Genomic DNA, 26,062 nt, shown 5'->3' with positions numbered 1-26,062 from the left:
TTAAATGAGTATTTCTGCACCAGACACCACTCCTTATGGTATCACTTGGTCACACATTTGGGCTATTCAGTAACTTACCTGCTCCAAAGTATATGTTTGGTAAATGGGTAAGGGCAGGAGCTTGTTCAACACACTCATGATTTAGTTACAATGTTGAGACACCTCAAATATGCCACCAAGGAATTGCACATCATCAGGATTTAAACACAATTGAGATGGGGTGGAAAAGGTTAACAGAAACATATGTTGCATCAATAGAGCATCTACCTATTCTTCTCCACACACACTCAAGTGATAGCTGAAAGAAAGGCCCACGATTTCACGTTTTAAAACTTTTACTGTAACAAAGTGATTGATCAAACACTTTTTTTTGTCGGCAACTAACATTTTAACTACCAAAAGTGACATTCCCCTAGTATGCTTATCACCCATTGCATTCTCCACAGATTTAGTCCTTTTAGCAAAAGTCCACAGTTGCTCCCAGCTTCCAGTGGGTTCCTATATCCTTGCTTCATGAGTAGTTCTTTGAGTGACCATCTCCAGTCACTTTTCTCAGTTTTCAGGGACTTTCTTAAATCTGTCACCAGCAGTAAAGCCTGTTCCAATGATTCTGCTTCCCCCTGGCGATGTCAGAATAAATCTTCCAGAATCTGTAGAAGATTGCAGGATGCGCCTCTTTGACTAGAGACCGTCTTCCTCCCACATTTGGCTGTGGTAGCTTGTAAAGTCAAAATACCTTTTCTCTCTGCTGACCACACAGAACTTCTGCTGTCTGTCAGTGATATTCATTGATTTGTAGGAAAGCCTGTAACCTGATCTCAAAAACGGCTTCCTCTGCCCTCTTCCCATGGCAACATTAAACACGTTAACCTTGTACCCAGGCAGAAATGCCAATTAGCTATCTTTGATCCCATATTCCTTTTGTTTTACAAGTAAATGGACCTCTACAGCATAACTGCTTACAACCTTTTAGGAAAGCCTACTTACTTTTTTATCGAGAGCAGAGGTTGGGAACTGACAGACCTCAGAGTATCTGCGTGTGCATGGACTGGGAGTGCACATGTGCAGTTCAGCAATGTAAGTTCTTTGGGCCGAGGACAGGCCCAGCTTGCCTGCACATAAAACAAAAAGATGTGAAAACCTAGGTCACGTGTCTGGGAGCAGAACACCTTTGCAGACAAGTGCCCCAGGCAGGGAACAGGGAGAGGTCCCAAAAGAAGAGTCCCAGACAGGGGACAGGACAGGAAGCAGCCCCAGTTAATTTGAGAAAGAGGAGCAGATAAAGAGGCTTTAAGCAAAAAAAAGGACTGTGGTTGGCAGACTTAAGTAGCAAGGGCTTGGGAGGATCCCTGATGGTCAAAGAAAGCAGCAGAAGGTTGGTGACTCAGTTGGGGCAAAGGTACCCATTTGGAGCAGTAGTATTCTGCTCAGTGCAGCCGAAGAGCTGAAATTGTGCTTGTGAGTTAGTGTTTGAGCGCATACTCGGGAATCGGGAACAGAGTATCGAGAGACAAGATTGAAACCCTGCCAGGTGAGCCGGTGTTGAGGCTGTCCAAGTTGGAGTGACTTTTGGAGAGAATTCCAAGGCGAGATCTTCGAAGGTGAAGACTGAACTCCCGTGTGAGAGAGAGAGAGAGAGAGAGACAGAGTTTCATGAGATTGGTTGACTGTTTCCTGACACATGGGTGGGTTGTTAAGAAATCCACATTCGCATCAGCCATTTATTGTGTAGTATGGTGTGTTTGACCCCCATTTGCCTGCTAATTCACATGTACCTTCTATTAACCCTGAATGTTAGAGCATAAGATAGCTATTATAAATTGCTTTATCTTTCTGACGTTGTGTAGTAAAGTTTATGTTTCTTCAAAACCTATGGAATCTTGTGGCTTTATTTCTGAGCAAGTGTCATGAATCTCCAGCTTTGTTTACTTTAAACAAAACATTTTTGGTCCTTAATTGGATCTTACCAAAAACATGGGGGCCTGGCCTAGTATCATAATAAACCCAAAACCTATAATACCCTTCTGGGACTTCAGAAGATGCAGGGAGGCAAGAAAATGGCGTTAAGGCCACAATCCGATTGGCCATGATTTTACTGAATGGCTTAGCAGGCTGGTGGGTCAAATGGCCTACTCATGCTCTTTTTTCTTATGATCTACCCCCACTCTGCTTGTCATTACTCAATTTTTTTTGAATTAGTTGTTCACAGGATGTGGGCATCACTGGCTAGGCCAGCATTTATTGCCGTACCCTAATTGCCCTTGAGCAGGTGTTGGTGAGCTGCCATCTTGAACTGCTGCAGTCCATGTGTTGTAGGCACACCCACAGTGCCTTAGGAAGGGAGTTCCAGGATTTTTGACCCAGTTGCCACACTGCACTGTTGCCTCGATTTTTCTCTTTAGATTTCGAAGTTTCCCTTCAACAAAACCCTGTCCCATTATTTTAGTGTAAAGCCCAAGTTATACAATTTGCCTGGATACTGATCCCAGCCAGATCTGTAATTGAATGAAACAACTGACACTTTGCAACATTCTGTATAAATTGGGACAGGTGTAATCCTTGTGCAATGTGACCAGGCTGAATAGAAATTTTCCAAATCTGAAGACCATTTAACAGAGGGGAGAATATTTTGAAAGTTAGGGAAATTGTTTTAGAAAAAGATTCATTCTTTTCAATATTTAAGAACTCATTGTTTCAATTTATGTCCTAATTTTTCAATAACACACAGAGTGGAGAAGTTGGGGCTGTTCTCCTTAGAGAAGTTTGAAAGGAAATTTGCTAGCGGCGTTCAAAATCATGAGTGGTCTAGACAGTGTAAACAGAGAGAAACTCTTCCCATTGCCGGAAGGGTTGAGAACTAAGGGACACTAATGTAACGTTAATGGCAAAAGAACCAACAGTGACGTGGCGAACTTTTTACGCAGCGAGTGGTTGGGATTGTGAATGCATCCCCTGAGAGGAGGCAGATTCAATTGTAGCTTTCAGAAGTGTTGTGAATATCTAATTCATAATTCACCTGTTTTAGAATATAACTTTTTTTTAGTTTTAGAAATTAAAATTTTAACTGTAGAAAATTGGATTATCTGGTTGAAAAACTAGTAAAAGGAACCCTGAAATAAATGCAATTCGTACAAGCTTGAGCTTTATTACACTTAAAAGGCTGAGGCCATGTTAAGAGATTAATTGCTAGAAAAGTAAGATCATAAGTGGGCTTACTTAGCTAAAGAATTGGAGACATGATGTTTGTAATTATTCTAGTAAAGGATAAGTTATTCATGAGGAAATGTTATTCCCAAAATTATGAAAATCTTAGGAAGTAAAAGATAATTAACTTGCATTTTTACCTGGGAACAGGTCGTGTATGTCACATGGCCATGAAGATGGGTGGAATGTAATGAAATTCTTTGTTTTGACTTATCTCTATGAATTCAGTTATGGCATAGCCAGCAGGCAAGACTGGTTAATGTTTGGAAAAACAGCTAAGAGACTATGATGGCTTTATGTATATCGTAGCTCCTTGGAAGTCGAGAGTTAAAGCCAGTCCTACACTTGAAGTAAGGTAAATGCTCGATCTATCGTCCATGACACAGCCAGGGATTGGGGGCTGGTATTCCGTATAAGACAAAGTTTGGTGGTGGTGGTGGGGGGGGGGGAGTTGGTGGTAGAGGGGGGGGTTGGTGGTAGGGGGGGCGGTGGGGGGGAGACTGGAAGCTAAAGAAAGAACCTTACTGTAGTCCTCAGTGAGAGGCAGTTAACCTTGTTGCAGTTGGATTCAGGAAGTAATCAGCTTGGTTGCAGTTTGAAATCATAGCAGAGGACTATTGGAAACCAAGGGTGATTTTTGATATTTTATATATGCAAGAGTCACTGGGAGGCCCATGTTTGAGCTATGGAATCCAGAGTTGTGAGATCAGTAAAGAAATGAGAAGGTCGCTTAGCCAAAAGGTAATGAAAGGACCCCCATGAAATCTTGTACCGTGGAGAATAGCTGGAACACTGAAGAGAAATCAGAGTAAATTCCTGAGAGCAGTGATCTACTTTTTGAGTTGGTCCCAGGAGAAAGGATCCTTAAAGATTTCGTAAGATAAGGGAACTCTAGCGGGTGAGGGTGAGGAAGAAAGTAGAACTGAATTCATAGCATAAGTCTTCATAAGTTGTCGGGTGAAGTTAATAGTGCTTACTTTGTTTAATTCTTTTTGATGTACAATAAACGTTATTTTTGCTTAAAATAGTGAAATATTATGGCGTAGTTCTGTCAGTTAATTACTGGGCATTCGGATACTTCTTTAAACATTGATGGTGTCTAACAGGATCATGACAGAAGTGAAGTGAATTGGGTAAGCACCTGAAGAGGAGAAAAAAAAATTCAGAGCTATGTGTAAAGGGCTGGGGAGTGGGACTAGTTGATTTGCTCTTGCAGTGAGTCGGCGTGGATATAATAGGCCGAATGGCCGTCTCCTGTGCTGTAACCGTTCGGTGATTCTATTCTATGATTTTACCATCTGTCTTGTGGTTTCCTTTCAGCAAGAAGCTGATGGGGGAGGCTGTTGACAACTCCTTGGCTGCTGCCATAAGTTCTGCACAGTGATTAGCCAGAGAGCATTATTATCATTCTGAAAGGGTGGACTATCATGTTGTATCTAGTAGTATGCCGACATAGAGTAAATCTCTCATAATTGAGAGGAATTCAACGTGAATGACTGTCCTAGATGTTGAGCCATCATTAAAATATGATTTTGTCCTTAATAGATCTGAAGAATTTCTTGAGTAGTTCATGGATTTACAGTATTAAAGTCTGTAGTACAAGATGTAATTTTTGCAGGTTAAAAATAAGTAAATTATTTGAGAATTGTGGAGAGTCTTGGCATTGGATGGCTTAACTTGAATTTTGATGTACTTTTTTTCTTTTCCAGGAGAAGACTGATGTAGAAGGTACTCTGTTTGTGTATACCAGGTATGTGATTAAGTACAACATCTGATGAACCGTATTTCAAGATTTAACTCTTCTATGCCCCATAGCATGATTTTAAATAAGATTTTAAAAGTTTTTATATAATCATATTTCAACACCTCCTGCTGATCTGGAAGGAGAAGCAAAGAGTGAAAAGTGCAAATATGTGTCTCGTGATGTGTTTTATATTGGGATGCATTTAATATAAGGATGGGGGGATCTAATATTTATGTTTTAACACCATAATTAACTCTTAGTGTTGCCCAGTGACCTAGTTTCAACCAGTATCAGAGGTTGGAAATGAGAAAGAAAGCCTATAATCTCAATATACATTTCAGAACAGTGTTGAGGGAATGCTGTATTGTCAAGGTGCCACCTTTTCATTCAGCCAACTTAGGTGGATGGGAAAGATTCTGTGCTTTGTTTTGAAAAAGAGCATGGGAGGTTTCCTGGTCTCCTGACTAGCATTTATCACTCAATTAATGTCAACGAAGCAAGTTAAATGGCTATTTATCTTATTGCTGTTTTAGGACCTGGCTGCATGAAAACTGGTAGCTGTTTTATGCAACAGTGACCATACCTCGAAAGTAATTATTCGGCTGTAAAACACTTTGGGCCTTTCCTGATAGACCAATAAGGGTGACACTCATCACGTCAGGACAGTACTAATATAGCAAAGAAATATGCTCCATTCAAATGAAAATAAATCAAAATAATCAACAAAGTTCCAACAAGGATAAAGTTTCAACTAAATCAAAATATTGTTATCAGTGTCTATAAGACATTGTATACCTACAGTGCCTACAAGTTGTGTACATTGTTTCCTTCCTTCCCTACCATATCCTTACAATCAGGGAACAAAATTTGCAGTTCTGGACTGTGATCTGCACTGCAAAAATAGATTTATGCAATCTGAATTGTTCATATGTAAATTATTAATTTTGCTGAGTGGTTGTAAAATATGAATGCTGTGTTTTAAACTTTAATGTTTTGCTGTGTATCTTCTTCCAGTGAAGGGCATACATCCCTACATTCTCTGCTTGTTGCTTGTAGGTTCTGCCTGAGTTCTACACTGCTGTTTAGGGTAGTGATCTGCTTTCAGACATTTGCCATTGTTCTCTTTGCTGGCCACCTATAATCAAGCACAACAACTTCAAGAATAATATAGATTTTTTTTTTCTATTAATTTTCCCTTCAGAGAGACGTCACTGCCGTTTCCCAGCATAACTCAGCTTATGGTGAAGGGAAATCTTCGCTACAAAGCATGTGCCAAAATTGGGAGAGCTGTCCCACAAACTAGTCAAGCAAGAACCTGACATAGTCATATTGACAGGATCATACCTTACAGATGATATCCCAGACACCACCATCATCATCCATGTGTCTGTCCTGTCCCACCAGCAGGACACACCTACCTGAGGTAGCGGCACAGTGGTTTTCAGTCAGGAGGGAGTTGCCCTGGGAGTCCTCAACATTGACTCTGGACCCATGAAATCTCATGGCATCAGGCTTTAAAAGGAAACCTGCTGATTGCCACCTACCATTTTCCTCCCCCCAACCCAGATGATGAATCAGTGGTTCTCCATGTTGAACACCACTTGGAAGAAGCACTGAGGGTGGCAAGGGTACAGAATGTACTCTGGGTGGGGAACTTCAATGTCCAACACCAAGAGTGGCTCGGTAGTATCACTGCTTACTGAGCTGGCCGAGACCTAAAGGATATAACTGCTAGACTGGGTCTGGGCAGATGGTGAGGGAACCAAGAAGAGGGAAAAATCTGTTTGACCTCATCCTCACCAGGCTACCTGTTGCAATGCATCTGTCCATGCCAGTACTGGTAGGTGTGACCACCACACAGTCCTTGTGGAGATGAAGCCCCACCTTCACAATGAGGATACCCTCCATTGTTTTGTGTGGCACTACCACCATACTAAATGGGATAGATTTTGAACAGATCTAGCAACTCAAAACTAAGTACCTGTGAGGCACTGTGGACCATCAGCAGTGGCAGAATTGTATTTAACCACAATCTGTCACCTCGTGGCCTGGCATATCCCCCGCTATACAGTTTCCATCAAGGTGGGGGATCAACCCTGGTTCAATGAGGAGTGCAGGACAGCATGCCAGGAGCAGCACCAGGCATACCTGAAAATAATGTGTCAACATGGTGAAGCTATATTACAGGACTACTTGCATGCCAAGCAGCGGAAGCAGCATGCAAAACAACAGAGCTAAGCAATCCCACAACCAACAGATCAGATCAAAGCTCTTCAGTCCTGCCACACATCCAGCCATGAATGGTAGTGGATAATTAAACAATAGGAGGAAGAGGGTCCACAAATATCCCCATCCTTGATGGTGAAGCCAGCAGATCAGTCCATAAAACAAGGCTGAAGCAACCATCTTCAGGCAGTAATGCCGAGTAGATGACCCATCGCTGCCTCCTCCTGAGGTCCCCAGAATCACACATGCCAGTCTTCAGCCAATTCGATTCACTCCACATGATATCAAGAAACGGCTGAAGGCACTGGATGCTGCAAAGTCTATGGGCCCTGACAACATTCTGGCAATAGTACTGAAGACGTGCTCCAGAACTAGCTGTGCCCCAAGCCAAGCTATTCCAGTACAGCTACAACACTGGCATCTAGCCAGCAATGTGGAAAGTTGCTCAGGTGCGTCCTGCCCACAGAAAACAGGACACATCCAACCAGTCAGTTACTGCCCCATTAGTCTACTCTCAGCAAAATGGTGTTGTTCGACAGTGCTATCGAGCAGCACTTACTCAGCAATACTCTGCTCACTGATGCTCAGTTTGTGTTCCACCAGGGCCACTCAACTCCTGACCTTATTACAGCCTTAGTCCAAACATGAACAAAAGAGCTGAGGTGAGAGTGACTGCCCTTGCCATCAAGGCAGTATTTGACTGCGTATAGCATCAAGGAGCCCTAGCAAAACTGGAGTCGGTGGGAATCAGTGTTGGGGGCGGTGGAGTGGGGAAACTCTCCACTGGCTTGAAGTCATACCTAGCACAAAGGAAGATGGTTGTGGCTGTTGGACATCTATCATCTCAGTCCAGGACATTGCAGGGTAGTGTCTTAGACCCAACCATCTTCAGCTGTTTCATCAATGACCTTCCCTCCATCGTAAGGTCAGAAGTGGGGATGTTTGCTGATGATTGCACAATGTTCAGCACCATTTGCGACTCCTCAGATACTGAAGCAGTGCATGTTCATATGCAGTAAAACCTGGACAACATTCGTGCTTGGGCTGATAAGTGGCAAGTAACATTCATGCCGCACAAGTGCCAGGCAATGACCATCTCCAACAAGAGAAAATCTAACCATGTCCTCTTAATTGGCATTACCATCGCTGAATCCCCCACTATCAGCAATCCGAGGAACTGAACTGAACCAGCTACATAAATACTGTGACTACAAGAGCAAGTCAAAGGCTGTGAATTCTGTGGCAAGTAACTCATTTACTGACTCTCCAAAGCCTACCTGCCATGTGCAAAGCACAAGTCAGGAGAGTAATGGAATACTCTCCACTTGCCTGGATGAGTGCAGCTGTAATAACACTCAAGAGGCTTGACACTACCCAGGACAAAGCAGCTTGCTTGATTGACACTAAATGTTCACTACCTCCACCACCATGCGGCAATGGTGGCAGCAATGTATATCATCTACAAAATGCACTGCAGTAACTCAAGGTTCCTTCCACAGCACCTTCCATACCTTCAATCTCTACCACCTAGAAGAACAAAGGCAGCAGATGAATGGGACCACCACCACCTGCAAGTTCCCCCCCAAGCCCCACACCATCCTGACTTGGAAATATATCGCCATTCCTTCACTGTCGCTGGGTCAAAATCCTGGAACTCCCTTCCTAAAGCACTATGGGTGTACCTACAATACATGGACTGCAGTAGTTCAAGAAGGCAGCTCACCAGCACCACCTCAAGGGCAATTAGGGATGGGCAATAAATGCTAGCCTAGCCAGCGACGCTCACATCCGATAAAAGAAGAAGAGCCTATGTCCTCACGCCCAATGGTAGCAATGCCATGGGAGGTTAATTAGTCTGGTGAAAAAGTATTCCACGGAGCTCTCTTATATGTAACTTCTACTCTGCAAAAAATTCATGGAAAACATAGTACAGATCTTTGTAGCATGAGACTGGTTAGTTCAGTGGGTGATAAGCTTCAAATTTGGTAAATGTATTTTCTGTTTGGTCAAATAATTTCTGATTGAGAAATATAGTAATGTCTGTGGATATCTACTGTATATCAAATATTTTGTTAAATTGATATACACTTACTAGAAATGCAATGTATTGGGGTGCATCCAAAACATACAATAACATTAAAATTCTGTTATTTTACAATCAGTACAGTTAAACTACAAATGGTATTAGTGTGCAAAGTGGGGATGGACAATGTGCAGTAAATTTTAAAATTTAAAAACCTTTTGAAAAGATTAATTTTTCTTCAGTTCCACATATGCAGATCAACTGGTCACAACCATTTGGTTTCTTGCAGGCTTAGGCTTTACCACCAACTTTAAGTAAATTGTTACTTATCGCATTCAAGCAGTTTTTTTTATTTCAATGAGTACTAGTGTATCACCCTAGAAAAGGCATTTTTTAAAAGCAGAACCAATACGTTGGAGAAAGAGAGTCCTGCTTTACTTAAATTAAGTATTCTCAACATTATAAAAAGATTTGATGGTACGTTGATTTTTTTTTAAACACAGGATGGCAAAAGATTTGACTGTACATTGTTTTTTTTTAAACACAGGATCGCTGTCTGTGGCAATGTACAGTTTAATTAAGCTTATTGAAAGATTCTGTATTATTTAACTTGAGCAAGTGTGCTACCAGCAGGATGATTGGAGCTACCCAGACTTAAGAAATGAGATCCTCAACATAATTGACAAATTACAAATTGCTTTAATGTCAGGGCAGGTACTGAATAATAATGTTGCTTCGGTTATACCTGTGTGTATTGGGACTTCAGCAAAACATTTCTTCTGTAATACACTGAAGCATGTAGTTTTGCACTTAACTCTTGAAAAGTACAATGTAGCTCATCACAATTAGAGCTTATTCTGAGATGGGTTGACAGTAAGAGACAATGAGTAGGTGCTCTATTTGGATGACAAATTATTGATTTGACATGGAAGCTGCATGCGTAGATCAAATTTATTCTGAAAAATGGGCCAAATAGCAGTTAGAATAAGCAGTGGAAATTTAAGTAATGATAATCTTGTTTCACTATTTTGTCTTCACTACAACAGGAAAAATAAATGAAGCCAGAGGGAAAAATTCCTTGGGATATTAGAAGGAGTGAAGGACAGTAGCTTTGGAATTGCCAAATTATCTCCATTCTGATGAGAAATAGTGTTTGTCACTATATGCTCCAAATTCTGGAATTCCCTCCCTAAACCTCTCAGCCTCTCTACCTCTTTGACCACGCTTTTGGTCATCCTCCTGATGTCTCCTGTTGTGGTTTGGTGCCAAATTATGTTTTGATTACGCTCCTGTGAAGTGCTTCAGGATGTTTTATTATATTAAAAATGCTATATACATTGCAAGTTATCATGGTAAAGAAATAGATAAATAGCTCCTCCATTTTAAAAGCAACTGTATTTCCTAGTGCTCTGTCCCTTTCTGGGATGTTTTACTTTTCCTCGCTGGGATTTTGTGTTTCTGTTTGCTTAACATTATCTCGAGTTCAGGAATAAATTAATGATATCCCCAAAGATGGGTCTTGAGACCAGATGCCCAGGCTAATGCTGTGGGGAGATGGGTTCTAATCCCACCACGGCAGCTGGTGGAATTTAAATTCAACTAATAATTCTGGAATTGAAAACTAATCTCAGTAATGACCATGAAAACTATCATTGATTGTTGCAAAAACTCATCTGATTCACTAATGTCCTTTAGGAAAGGAAGTCTGCTGTCCTTACCTGGCCTGGCCTACATGTGACTCCACACCCAAAGCAATGTGGTTGACTCTTAACTGCTCTATGCAATGGCCTAGCAAAACACTCATTACAAGGGCAATTTGGGATGGGCAACAAATTCTGGCTTTGCCAGTGACATTCATATCCCATGAAAGAATAAAGGAAAAAAATATAGTCACACTACCATGCTTGGTGAGAATTGGAGAGGATTGGGTAATTCCCCTGTCAGTCATAAAAACAAAAAACTACTGCGGATGCTGGAAATCCAAAACAAAAACAGAATTACCTGGAAGAACTCAGCAGGTCTGGCAGCATCGGCGGAGAAGAGAAGAGTTGACGTTTCGAGTCCTCATGACCCTTCAGCAGAATTGAGTGAAGTTAGGAGAGGGGTGAAATATAAACTGGTTTAAGGTCGGGGGGAAAGAGAAGTTGAGGCCTCCTCCCCCCCGACCTTAAACCAGCTTATATTTCACCCCTCTCCTAGCTTCACTCAGTTCTGCTGAAGGGTCATGAGGACTCGAAACGTCAACTCTTCTCTTCTCCGCCGATGCTGCCAGACCTGCTGAGTTCTTCCAGGTAATTCTGTTTTTGTTTCTCCTGTCACTCATGCCTGGAGACCACATTGTTAGAAGTGACTTGGGTTCCTATTGCGCACACAATTCGTATGTAACTATCCTTTACTCACTGCGTTTTGCTGACGAATCATTATATTTTTATCTGGAGTAGTTGTTGTAATTACAGTCCTGAATCCTGTTTGCTGTGTTTCATAGACACGCTGTTTAAATGGACTCATTACTGTAATACATTGTTTAAATGGACTCTGCTGAGTAAAGACTTTGCCTTGCAATTTGTTGAGTAAATAGACTTTCTTTGCGTCCTTCTGAAAGTCTCACCCCGTCTTTAACTTATTGGCTGACACTTATTGGCTGAAATTAATAGACACTCAATATTTATCCCTCAATTGATGTCACTAAACTAGACTTTGATGATTTACTTGATTGCTGTTTGTGGGATGCTGCTGTATGTAAAATTGGCTGCTGTGTTTCCGACAATACAACAGTAGTTCGAAGTGTTGCCACTGTGTTGGCTGTAGGATGTCCTGAGGTTACAAAAGGTGCTTTAAAAATGCAAATATTTTCTTTTTAAGAAATCTGCCTACTAGGACACACAATTTTGGAAATAATTGGTAATTTGCAGAAAAATATGCAGTATGATGCAAATTCTCCCAAGCACTCTTCGTAGCCTCACTGATTTTAGCCAAATTTCATTAGGATAATAGGCCAGCAGATTTTCCAGAGAAGATTGAATTGTGTTCTGTCTGAGGTGACATTAGTGTCAGTGGGCTTGGCACTGATATGGCCCAGCCAAGGTTAAATCTTGCAGAGTCATTGAGATGAAGTGAAGTAGATTCATGATTATAATGACATAGTAAAGAAAAGATGACTTCTGGAAAAACCTTTTTTTCAGCTGCTTCATTATAAACGTATCCCTGCAGTTACAAGGTGCCAAGGGAAGTTGTTACTGCTGAGCATTTACAACTTGGACTAGCTGGTTGGAATTGATTATGCAATATAAAAGGAGAACTGTAGGGAACCAGTTCACATATTGATCCCCAAAGCATGCTCATGTGCATCCCAGTGGCTACCTATGGTAGCCTGAGTGGATTTACTATTTTCATTATAAGACTGAGTGGTATGTGATGTTTGGAAATCTATTAAGGAGAGAGGCAGAGGGTTATTTGAATTATGAACTTGTGGTTAGCTGCATCAGACCCTATACAGTCTCAGAAAACTGTTTCTCCTTACTCTGGTGAAAAAAATATTAGTAAGAGAATAGGAAAATGATGTTCATTTCTGCAGGAAGGTGCTAAGTATGAATTGTCTACATTATATGTGACCTTGTAAGTTTATATTATATGTATATTAAAAAAATATGTTTCTTCACAGGTCAGCTTCTCCTTACCATGGCTTTACAATCATGAATCGACTTAACATGAAAAATTTAGTTGAACCCATCAACAAAGATCTGGAATTTCAGCTCCAAGACCCATTTCTTCTCTATAGAAATTCAAACTGTAAGTACTGATATATTTTAAACTTGCAATATTCAACTTGTCAGGTCAGTTAGCAAACTGGTTTGCTCATTATTGCTGAAATGGGGAAAAATGTAGAGTTAGAGGGTGCTTATCTGAAGTTAGAGACATATTGCCAGGAAAAGAGTAGAAGGACATTTGCTCTGCATCTGACTGCTTGATTCTGACACTGAATGATGTGGAAGATGTTTCAATCCTCAGCACTAACATCCAGAGCTGATGAGCAAAACCATTTAAAATTTAAATATTGGATTGTGATTTAGAGTTAATCAGACGGTAGTTTTTAACTGTTATGCCATTAAGTTCTCGTGCAGTTGAGAACTGAACTTTGATATGGAATTGTTTTCTAAATTGGGGTTCCAACTATATCATAGTTTTTCTGGATTCCTTTTAACAGTTTAACATGATCAGTGTCAAAAAATAAACTACAGAAAATGACATTTCTAAGATTTACTAGAATTAAACTTCTCAGAAGTAACTTGATTTAAGAATATATTGAGATAACAGTTTACTGCACTTAAATTTTTTAAAAAAAATTAATTTGGAGAAAGTAGCCACCCTTGAGCTGCAGTTGATCCAGATTTCAAGCTTTGATGTTTCATGCTATTACATGTATTTAGACTTGTTACAAGCAAAAATTAGTAGTATTGAATAGTGTAGATTTCACCTTTCTAAAATGAACAAAGTTCACAACAGTTCTTGTATGCATTGTTCCAGAGTCGAGGGAAACAGTATTGAGCTTATCTAAGAAGTGTGCATATTGATCCCAGTGTTGTTGTGGATTGTTCATCAGAAAATTGTCTGCTCTGGGGATCCCATTATCTTCAAAAATCTTCCCTGTGGCTAAAGGTGAAGTTTGTTGATGTCAAATTAAACAGCAAATTAAATGGCAATATTCCAGGTAGAATGCAAGAGTTTACAGAAGGGCATAAGTTGGCAAAGAGGTGGCAGATTCAGTACCAAGACCAAAGGTTGTAATGGAGTAGATAGTAAGATTGTTTCCAGATTGGCAAATTGCTAACAAACAGCACAGACTTAGGCTTATCTCAAAAAAAGAGGAGAGATATAGAATGTTAATTTTCCTTGTTGTTATGACAAATGACCATTGATATTTTACTGTAAGTGACTGTTGTGGCATAGGCTGTAATGAATGGAAATGTTGCATTTTTATAGCGTCTCTCATGACTTCAGGATGTCCCAAAGTGATTTACAGCTATTAGTACCTTTGAAGAAATGTAGTCACTGTTGTAATGTAGGAATTGGTTAATTAGCTGAAGACAAAAGTGTGTGAAAGGGTGCATAGAAATGGGATTAGAATTGGAAGCTGCAGTTGGAACACTGTAATGGGCTAAATGATATCCTGTGTTGTAAATTCTACTTAATGACTTTTGCAAAGTTATTTAAGATACTGATTTATTTTATGAATTCAATTTGATTTAGAACATTTTTCTCATATGTAATATGGGTTCACTGTACCAAAATCAACATTGAGGGATATATGCGTAGTGCTGAATCACTGAGATCAGATCAGTAAAAATCAACATTGTGGGATATATGCGTAGTGCTGAATCACTGAGATCAGTAGATCAGTAAAAATCAACATTGAGGAATATATGCGTAGTGCTGAATCACTGAGATCAGTAGATCAGTAAAAATCAACATTGAGGGATATATGCGTAGTGCTGAATCACAGATCAGCAGATCAGTAAAAATCAACATTGAGGGATATATGCGTAGTGCTGAATCACTGAGATCAGCAGATCAGTAAAAATCAACATTGTGGGATATATGCGTAGTGCTGAATCACTGAGATCAGTAGATCATTAAAAATCAACATTGAGGGATATATGCGTAGTGCTGAATCACTGAGATCAGCAGATCAATAAAAATCAACATTGTGGGATATATGCGTAGTGCTGAATCACTGAGATCGGTAGATCAGTAAAAATCAACATTGAGGGATATATGCATAGTGCTGAATCACTGAGATCAGTAGATCAGTAAAAATCAACATTGAGGGATATATGCGTAGTGCTGAATCACTGAGATTAATAGGACAAAAGCAATGTGCTGAAGTTCATAATAGCTCAAGTGGCAAGTCCACCACCTTCCCACCCACCCTGACCCGGTTCCCATAATATGCTAGGTGGGTGACAGCGCACTGGCCCCTTAAATGAATAATTAAAGGTCAATCAGGCTTGTTAGCAAGCCTATTGACCTGAATAATATGCTGCCCACACCATAATACAGTTGGCGTGGGCAGTTGGACGGGGTGGGCAGACTGTTTTTTAACCCCTAGATGAAAAAAGGGCAGGAAGGGAAGGTTGGGCACCTCATTTGGGAGGTGCCTTGTGCGCATCGGAGCAGCCCCCACCCCCCAAACAGGATGTCAACCACCCACTTGCATGCCACCTGCCCTATAAAACTTGGCCCCTACACTCCCTTCTCCTGGGTTCTAGGATCCCTCCCCAACCTAAAACCCTGGGACTTGCCTATTCTGGACAGCCATGATCCTTGTCAGGCTTCTTCCTGCAATCCCGAAAGTGCCCACTACTGGCGCTGTCAGCCAATCAGATTGGCTGGTAGCCTGCGAGGGCAGGGCTTCCTCCCACTGAGGGGCAGAAATCCCACTCTCAACCAATTTAGCCTACCCGCAGCGTGCTTCCTCATTGCATGTCTACTTCAGGCCGACTTTCCTTCCAGTGGACGGGAGAGAGGGTGAGCAGCCCCCACCCCTGCAACCCTTCCAACATTTGCACTCAAGCCATTAAAGGAATTAAAATTTTAACTGTAGTAAATTGGGACATCTGATTGAGAAACCCTGAAGTAAATGCAATTCAAACAAGTTTGGAATTAATTACAGTTAAAAGCTAACTTGTATTTATTGTGCAAGGTCAGAGTTGATGGTTGGGCGGGTGGGGGGGAGTAGAAAGCTTAAACAATGGGTGGCCTGTTTCGGACCTCTGGATAGAGCCAGGGTGTCTATCATTATCTCCATAAAAGAAGCAAAAGGCTAGCAATTTTGGGAAAGGGAGTCATAAAGCTCCATTAGAGAATGGAAATTATGTATATAGGTTATAGAATCAAAGAATAGCTTGAAGGTAAAATAATTTGTTTACATTTCTGGTTGAATCATCCCAAGACATATCATGTTGCCATGATTAAGGGGGTAACCTTTGTTAGAAGGTTCTTTTGTTTAATTTAGCTGTGTGTGTTTTGGTGACAGAAGCAGGCAGTTCAGTTTTTGATTTCATGAGGGAAAAGGAGCCGGAAGGTTTGCTCTAGCTTGCAGCTAGTGGAAGAAACCTAGTGGTCCTCGCAGAGCCTTGTGGCAGAAAGGAGTCAGCAAAGTTAGCTCGAAAAGCTGGGGAAAGGGAGTTGGATATCTGACAGCAACCCGAACAAAGATCTGAGGCATCCACAGACATGAGGTCTATAAAGAAAAGTTGGAGGCTCACATTGCCAGAATCTAATGGAAGGATATACGTGGAAGCTTACTGAGGAGGAATATCTGGAATACTAAGGAGACATAAAGTAAATTCTGGAGAACGGGTTGGTCCCAGGAGAGGTGAAGGAGCCTTCAAGATTTTGTAAGATAAGGAAATTCTTGGTGCGGGAGGAGGGAAGTAAAAAGTAGAATTGAGTCTACAATAAGCTGTAATGTTAAGTTGATAATGCTTACTTTGTTTAATTCTTTTTGAAATGCAATAAAATTTGTTTTTGTTTTAAAATATGAAATGTTGTGCCTTCGTTCTGTTGGTTAATTGCTGGGTGTTTGGATTTCTTTAAATGTTAATGGTCTCTAAAAGGATTGGAACAGTATTCGAAGGCATTAAATAAGTGAGTGGGTGGGTGATTAGTTGGTGAGTTTGAAGATTTTATTCCTCTAAATGGGGGCAATAGTTTAAATCAGTACTGGGCAGATATAAGTATTGTATTAAATTGATAGCTTAACTTCTTATAACTACAGATAACAGTTGAGTGATAGTTCTAAACTTGAAACCTAATTAGTTAAATAAAACGCAATAGTGTGTTGCAGCTGTAGCATGTGGGGTCTGGTGGATACCAAATCTCCCCTCACTTAAACCATTGCCCCCCAAACTATTTAGTTTGAACCCCTCTCTTGAGCTCTATTTATACAATTTGCCAGTTCACTGGACCCAGCGCAGTTCTGGTGAAGGCTATCTCAGTAGTACAGCTCACTCCTTCCCCAATACTGGTGCCAGTGCCCCATGAATCAAAACCCATTTCTCCCACAGCTGATCCAGAGCAACCACATCTGCAGTAAGTGTCGGCAGCTCGTGGAACTTTTGGCTCAGAGCTGATAAGCTAGAGTCTGAGCTTCGGACACTGCGATGCATCAGGGATGGAGAAAGTTACCTGGATGCTTTGTCCCAGGGCAGCCACATCCCTTAGGATAGGTACTTCTGATTTGGTTTGTGGTCAGGGACTGTGAGGGTATGACTGCAAGTGAGGCAGGTATGAGGACACAGAAGGTAGCAATGGAGGAGCCTCACCCTTGCAACTGTTCAACTGGTTTGATGTTCTTGCAGCTTGTGTGGACAAGAGCAGGTACTGCAGGGAGGATGAGCAAACTGACCATGGCACCATGGTGTAGGGAGCCATTCAAGTGGGGGAAGTAAAAAGGTATGTAGTTGTAATAGGGGACAGTGTGGTTATGGGGATAAATACTGTTCTTTGCAACCAAGAGCGTGAGTCCTAAAGGCCGTATTGCCTGCCCGGTGCCACCATGTTTCCTCAGGGCTGGGGAGGAATTTGGAGAGGGAGGAGAAGGATCCAGTTGTTGTGGTCCATGTGGGTGCCAATGACACAAGTAGGGTTAAGAAAGAGGTTCTGCTGTGCGAGTATGAACAACTAGGAACTAAATTAAAAAGCAGAACCACAAAGGTAATAATCTCGAGATTACTACCTGAGTCACGAGCAAATTGGCATTGGGCAAATAAGATCAGAGAGTAGAATGTGTGGCTCAAAAATTGGTGTGGGAGAAATGGGTTTTGATTCATGGGACACTGGCACCAGTATTGGGGAAGGAGGGAGCTGTACCACTGGGATGGCCTTCACCAGAACTGCGCTGGGTCCAGTGAGCTGGCAAATTGTATAAATAGAGCTCAAGAGAGGGGTTCAAACTAAATAGTTTGGGGGGCAAGGGTTTAAGTGAGGGGAGATTTGGAAAGTTAAAAAGAAAGGACAAGAGAATAGTGCAGGGTAGCGATATAGGTAATGATAATCAGAATGTGACAGAAGGGACAAAGCATACAAACATAAGGATGTACTAGCAAATAAGTTCAGAGTCGGAAAAAATGTTAAAAAGATAGAATTAAAGGCTCTTTATCTGAATGCATGTAGCATTCGTAACAAGATGGATGAATTGATAGCACAAATAGAAATAAGTAAGTATGATATGATAGCCATTACAAAAGCATGGTTGCAAAGTGACCATGTCTTGAGAGTTGAATATTCAAGGGTATTTGGCATTTTGGAAGGACAGGAGAAAAGAAGAGGAGGTAGGTAACTCTAAATAAAAGATGAGAGCAGAACAGTACTGAGAAATTATCTTGGTTCGTAGGATCAAGATGTAGTATCAGTTTGGGTGGAGATAAGAAATAGCAAAGGAAAGAAGTCACTGGTGGGAGTTGTTTATGGGTCCCCTAACAGTAGCTAAACTGTAGGACAGAGCGTAAATCAAGAAATAATGGGGCTTGTAAGGAAGTTACTGCAATAATAGCAGGCGATTAGATTGGACAAATCAAATTGACAAGGAGGATGAGTTCACAGAGTGTAGTCTTAGAATTATAAGTTTTGGAACCAACCAAAGGTCAGGCTATTTAAGACCTGGTAATGTATAATGAGACAGGAATAAATAATGACCTCAGAGTAGAGGATCCATTCAGTAAGAGTAATCATACCATGATAGAATTTCACATTCAGTTTGAGGATGAGGAATGTGGTTCTGAAACATGTATCTTAAACTTAAATAAAAGGAATTACAAAGGTATGAAGTCAGAGTTAGCTAAAGTGGAATGGAAAAATGGGTTAAAGGATAAAACGGTAGAGAAGCAGTAGCAGACATTTAAGGAGAGATTTCATAATACTCAACAAAGCTCTGTTCCGGTAAGAAAGAAAGACTCCACGAGAAGGATGCACAATCCATGGCTGACTAAGGAAGTTAAGGAAGGTAGCAAATTGTAAGAAAAGATGTACAAAGCTGCAAAGATTAGTGGTTCATAGAATATTGAGGGAAAAAGTTTAGAACCCAGCAAAAGGTAACTAAGAAAAAGGAGAAATTGGAGTAGGAGAGGTAACTAGCAAGAAACATAAAAGCAGACAGTAAAAGCTATCTAATATTTCTATTTATATATTTATAGTAAAGTGTGTGTTCGTCCCTTTAGAGGGTGAGACTCAGAAATTATGAATGGGAAACGGCATAGACTTTGAACAAGTATTTTGTATCTGACTTCATAGTAGAGGACACAAAAAGCACCCCATAAATAGCAGAAAAGCAGATGGCAAAAAGGAGAGAGAAACTTTATCACTAGAGAAAAAGTACTAGGAAAACGAATGGAAATTAAGGCTGACATTCTGTGGACCTGTGGCCTGCACCAAAGGGTCTTAAAGGAAATGGCTACAGAGATAGTGGATGCAGTGGGTGTAAAATTCCAAATTTCCCTAGATTCTGGAAAGGTCTCAGCGAATAAAAGTTAGTCTAACATCTGTCATTGGGAAATGCTAGAATCCATTATTAAGGAGGTAGTAGCAGGACATTTAGAAAATCATAATACAATCAGGCAGTCAACATGATTTTTTTTGAATAGGGAATTGTGTTTGACAAATTCATTAGAGTTCTTTGAACATAAAACAAGCAGGGTGGACAAAGGGGTACCAGTGGATGTACTGTATTTGGATTTCCAAAAAACCTTGGATAAGGTTACTGCACAAGATAAGTGCTCATGGTGTTGGGGTGACATATTAAATGTGTAGAGGATTGGTTAACTAACAGGAAACAGTCGGGATACAAGGGTTATTTGTCGTTTGGCAAACTGTAACTAGTGGAGTGCCACAGGTTTCAGTGCTAGGGCCTCGACTATATACAATCTCTAAATGATTTGGATGAAGGGGCCGACTGTATTGTAGCCAAATTTGCAGATGATACAAAGTTAGATAGGAAAGCTAGTTGTGAGGAGGGAACAGTGTTTGCAAAAGGATATAAATAGGTTAAATGAGTGGGCAAAAGTTTGGCAGATGGAGTATAATGTAAGAAAACGTGAGGTTGTCCACTTTGGCAGGGTGAATAGAAAAGCCAAAACAAAAACAGAATTACCTGGAAAAACTCAGCAGGTCTGGCAGCATCGGCGGAGAAGAAAAGAGTTGACGTTTCGAGTCCTCATGACCCTTCGGCAGAACTGAGTAAAGTTAGGACAGGGGTGAAATATAAGCTGGTTTAAGGTTGGGGGAGGGGTGGGGTGGAAAAGCCGTTTATTTAAAGGACAGAGACCGCAGAGTATAGATCCAACCGCAAGTTGGAGTTTAGAAGAATGAGCAGTGATCTTATTGAAACATATAAGATTCTGAGGGGATAAAAGCAAAATACAGTGGATGCTGGAAATCTGAAATAAGAACAGAAAATGCTGGAAAAACTCAGCAGGTCTGGCAGCATCTGTGGAGAGAGCAATAGAGTTAACGTTTCAAGTCCGTATTACTCTTCTTCAGAGCTAACGAGTCACTCCTCTTTAGCTCTGAAGAAGAGTCATACGGACTCAAAATGTTAACTCTGTTTCTCTCCACAGATGCTGTCAGACTTGCTGAGTTTTTCCAGCATTTTCTGTTTTTTATTAGTTAAGATTCTGAGGGGGCTTGACATGGTAGATGCTGAGAGGATGATTCCCTTCTTGGGGGAATCTAGAACTAGGGAGCATGGTTTAAAAATAAGTGGCGTCCTATTTAAGATGGAGATATGGAAGAATTTCTTCTGTGAGGGTTGTTACTGGAATTCTCTTCCACAGAGAGCAGTGGTGACTGAGTTAGACAGATTTTTAATTTGTGAGGGAATTGAGGGTTGTGGGGAACAGGTATGAATGTAGCGTTAAGGCCACAATCGGATCAGCCATGATCTTACTGAATGGTGGAGCAGGCTCGATGGGTCGAATGATTGGACCTCTGTCGCTTTGCTCTGACAGAGTCCATTGATGTTGCAACATCTTGGTGATAAAATACTTTTTACAAGTATTACTCGGTCACCTATGGTGTGACCCACAAAGTAAGGAGTGCATTTGTGATCCAGATAAATTATTGAAATGTACATATAAAACTTTGGTCAATCTGCAATAGAGAGTATGATGTTTAACGTGGAATCAAAGCATCGTAGAATGTTTGCAACACAGAAGGAGGCCATTTGGCCCATTGTCTGTGCTCACTCACCAAAGGAGCAATTTGCATCTTGGCACTCGCCTGTGTTCTCCCAGTAGCCCTGCACCTTCCTCCTTTTCAGATAATAATCCAATTTCCTCTTGGATGCCTCAATTGTTCCTGCCTCCACCATACTCTCGGGCAGTGCATTCCAGATCCTAACCACTGGCTGCGTGGAAAAGGTTTTTCCTCATGTTGCCATTGCTTCTTTTGCCAATTACCTTAAATCTGTGTCTGCTGGTTCTCGATGCTTCCACCAATGGGAACAGTTTTTCCCTATTTATCCTGTCCCGATCCATCATGATTCTGAATACCTCTATTTTATCTCCTTTCAATCTTCTCTTCTCCAAGGAAAATAGTCCCAGCTTCTCCAATCTACCTGTGTAACTGATGTTCCTCATCCCTAGAACCCTTTTCGTGAACTTTTTCTGTAATTCCTTCACATCCTTCCTAAAGAGTGGTGCCCAGAACTGAATGTAATACTCTAGTTGATGCCAAGCCAATGTTTTATACAAGTTTCACATAATTCCTTGTTTTTGTATTCTATGCAATTATTAATAAGATGCAGGATGCCATATGCTCTATTAACTGCTCTCTCAACCTGTCCTACCACCTTCAATGATTAATGCACATATACACCCAGGTTCCTCTGCCCCTGCGCCCTCTTTAGAATTATACCCTTTATTTTACATTGTCTACCTTCATTCTTCCTACCAAAATGAATCACTTCACACTTTTCTGCATTAAATTTCATGTCGCTTGTCTGGCAATTCCACCAACCTGCCCATGTCCTTTTGAAGTTCTACACTATCCTCCTCACAGTTCACAATGCTTCAACTTTTGTATGGTCTGCAAATTTTGAAATTGTGCCCTGTACACCAATTTCTAGGTCATTAATATAAATCAGGAAGAACAGGAGTCCTAACTCCTGGGGAGCTCCACTAGAAACCTTCCTTCCTCTAGTCTGAAAACAACCATTAACTTCTGCTTTCCTGTCACTCAGCCAGTTTCGTAACCATGGTGCTTCTGTTCCTTTTATTCCGTGTTTTGTCAGTGTTGGTTGTTTCATTCTTGTGGTGAAGCAACCTAGTGCCTTGATGGTTGACTTTTAAAAAATTCTTTGTCTTTGAGAACCTCTATTAATGGAAAAGCCTCTACTGATTTGGTTCCCAAAGGTGTTCCTTATCTAGAAACAGTGAATGTTAAAGGCTAAACGTGAGAAACATCTGTTTCAGAAATGCGTGGTATGAATATCTTATCTCTTGACCTGATGGAGGTTTTGGATGTGAAAAGGATATCCTGTTTATTACCATTAGTTAAGCTTTCATCGTGTTGCAAGCAGGGAGTGAATGCCAAGTGTGGTCTTCAGGTAAAGCGGAATTGGGGGATAATTGCTGCAGCACATGTAATCAGAATTCAGTTCCGATTTTAAAGTTATACATTCTCCTTATTTTTCTTTTTCCATTACAAAGCCACCGGATTCAACACCTTCACTGGCAGGAAAGGCTAATCACAGAGTAACAGATTTACATGAGTAGCTTGTATTACAATTGCAGATATAGGACATCAAAATGGAAAAAAAGTTGAATACAAGTGTATAGGAGATCAAGGAATGGGAAGTAGGGAAAATGGAAAAGGAGAGATCTGTGATTAGATGGATGACAGGGAATGATTAAATGACATAAGTGATTTTTTTTGCAAGGCAAAAGGTGATAATGAGAGAAATTAGAGAAACAAAAGTTGTTTTTAGAAGTCTTGGGAATGGTTACAGCAGATTATCAGAGAAGAGAAGCATGGGAAATTTGACAAAGTGGGAGAGGCTCTCATGGCCCAGGAATGTAATGAATGAAAAATGCTGATTGACTGCAAGGGTATAGAGCTGCCCGCTGGTCATGTACCAGTAGGGGTGTTCCCATTGCAAACACCAGCCACCTCCCTTATTTCTGATTCTGTATTCCTGTGCAACCATTCTACGTTACCAGCACCTGGTGTCCAAGAGAAAATGGGAGCTGTGGTCAAGGTCTGACCACATTCGATTTTAATTCATTAACCTTTTAAATGTGTTCCCTAGCTTATTGTAAAATTCTGAAAACCTTTGAGCAGTTAGTGCTAGAGGGAAAATTATTCCTCATGATATCGAATTAAGCAGTGCTGATGTATCTTGGAAAATTAGGTCTTTTGCACATGCTCAGATTGCACAAACCAAATTAAGCTTCTTATGTGGGTAAAGATAGCAACCTAAAGCTCCAGCTTCTGAGAGTGGCTGAGGCCTTCAAGTAAAAATTTTTGTGCTTTTTAACGCATTCACTAAAGACCATTCTTAGGATTGATTTTACCACGTTACTGTGAAGTCATTTTGAATTAGAAACTTCAGTTACTGGGGGCAGAAATAGTGGATGAAGCAATATTTTCAGAACACAGTTTGTGAGAACTGTGGGAACTTAGTGACCAAATAGTGCGATCAGCATGATGAACTTAACATAAACTTTTTTCCATTATAAATGTAAACAGTTTAAAATGGAAAAAACCTGGCACAGAAAGTGTAACAAAAACATATTGTAGTCAGAAGGGAGATTTTTGATATGCTATCTATTACTAGGAATTAATTTCATATTAATTCACAGGCATTAACTCCACTGTTGCTGCCAATTAAGAAAAATCAACAAACCTGTCAAATTGATTCTTCCTCTCCCTTTTCCCCCCAAACAAAGCTATGCTAGAAATCACAAGATACACACAGGAAACAAATATCCTCTTCATTAACCCTAACAATAGCACAGCTTTGATAATATTTTTGAAGTCTGCCCCTAACAAACTTTACACACACAATCAAATTTACATACTTCATCATTATTTTGTTGAATTGCGAAATATTTCTCATTGAATAGGAGGGAGAAAATAATGCTGTATGCCAAATAGACACATTTCTTTCCCATTGTGATTTTGCAGCTTCAAGTTCTGATCTTATTTGTTCCATTCCTTTTAGCCATCCATTTTCAATGGTTTCATGTTGTGTCGCTCAACAAAACTGATCACTGCAATTATCCTCAATTCATCACCCATTTCAGTGAATTATTTGATATCTAGTTAATTTTCTGCTGATGATTTAAGAGTGTCCAACAGGGAGCAGAGGTTAGGAATATTGACTGAGAATGAGACACCCAAACTAGAGAGAGAGAGAGAGAGAGAGAGCACAAGAGGTTGTAGAATAGCCTAGAAGAAATGGTAGTGCGTGTTTGGCTAAGAACAGGCTGTTGAATCTTGGAGATAGCTCCAATGTTTTTAGCTGCTCAACAGCCTATGAAGTAATTAGTCAAGAAAAAGCCACAGAATTTTCTCAAAGAAGCTGAAAGCCAGTCAGTAACAATCAGTGAAAGTGTTTGAGGAAACTTCTGTAGCATACCCCCATCCCAGCATCTGAAAAACATAGGTCCGGATCTTCCGAGGAGCGGCAGTTATTGTTGGATTGCTGCTCCGCTTGAACTTTCCCCTGCCTCGACGCTGCTCCGCGTTTCTTGCCTGGTCTTCTGAGCCTGGCTTTCCCAGAAATGTGGAGTGCAGCATCCCTTGGAAAACGCCATTGGATCATAGTAGAGTGGGGGGAAGCCCCCTTTGTACAGCACCAGCTGAGTATGGCAAGTTTAAAGGTCTGAAGTGAATGTTAGTGAATGGGTGAGTGGATGAATGAGTGAATGGGTAGGGTGGGCAGCTGGGTGAGATGGCAGGTGTATAGGTAGGTCAGGTGCTCATCGTGTCAGGTCCAGGATGATAGCTGGTGGTGGGGGGTAGTTCGGTCTGGTTGGGGAGTAGTCTGGTCTGGCCGGGGAGTTGTCAGGGTTTCAGGAGGGGTAGCCGGGAGTCGGTGTGAGTGATTGGGGTGTCAGTTCGGTAGTAACCCAAATTTTAGACTAGGTTTTAACTTGTCTATCATTTTCTGGGTAACTAACCAGGTAAGTAATGTGGAACTGTCTGAAGTCTCTGACTCTAACTCGGAGCCAGAGACGTTCATGGAGGGTTCCAGGAAGCAGGAGAATTGTCCGTTGGAGGTTCAAACCTCCCGGGCAGTTCCCACGGTGGTCAGTATGTCAGGACTTGCACGGGGTCCCAATGTGCACCTTGGGTGGTAGGTCCAGTCTCTGATGATTGGGAGACCGGAAGATCTAGACCATAATGTACAGCAGACTCTAAAAGATAAGGAGAGTAACATTACATTAAAGGCTTTTAAGTAGGATCTCTAAATGCTGCACAACTTGGGTGGGGGTTGAGGGGTGTGTAACTCCTATATTCCTACCATAATGCCACCTTAAAGCATCACAGGTAAAAGTGTTATATAAGATTTTCAAGTAGAAAGTTGGGAGGATGTAGCAAATTTAATAATATAAAGTTTCTGCTTCCCCTGAGAAAAAGTCAAATTATCATGAATAGAGTTGGACCTTTCCCAATCACGATTTACTTAGAGCTCTGTCTTTACACAATTGTGCTAGAGAATTGTCAGGCAACAATCATGTCCAACAAGAAAAGAACCCAATTAACTCCCACAATCTTCAATGACATGACCGACCCGGAATTCCTCACCATCGGTATTTTTGGGGCTGCCATTGACCAGAAGTTTAAGTTAAACACTGGTCTGGAAA

The 26,062-nt window shown here is 40.9% G+C and overlaps 1 protein-coding gene across 2 annotated transcripts in view; it reads left to right on the top strand.

The window, feature by feature from the left end:
• dcp1a (decapping mRNA 1A) overlaps positions 1-26,062 on the top strand; it is a 75,799-nt gene that overhangs the window by 6,707 nt on the left and 43,030 nt on the right. For both annotated transcript variants that reach the window (XR_013576822.1, XM_078543501.1), the window contains exons 2-3: positions 4,914-4,954; positions 12,859-12,986. Coding sequence is in view for 1 of the 2 variants with exons in the window: in XM_078543501.1 (XP_078399627.1) it covers positions 4,914-4,954; positions 12,859-12,986 (169 nt within the window). In the remaining variant the exon portion in view is untranslated. The remainder of the gene's footprint in view (positions 1-4,913; positions 4,955-12,858; positions 12,987-26,062) is intronic.

Source organism: Cetorhinus maximus, chromosome 6, assembly GCF_964194155.1.
Source record: "Cetorhinus maximus chromosome 6, sCetMax3.hap1.1, whole genome shotgun sequence".
In the NCBI taxonomy this organism is placed as follows: Eukaryota; Metazoa; Chordata; class Chondrichthyes; order Lamniformes; family Cetorhinidae; genus Cetorhinus; species Cetorhinus maximus.
The sequence above is the reverse complement of the archived record's forward strand: the minus strand, read 5'-3'. Positions and strand labels throughout refer to the sequence as shown.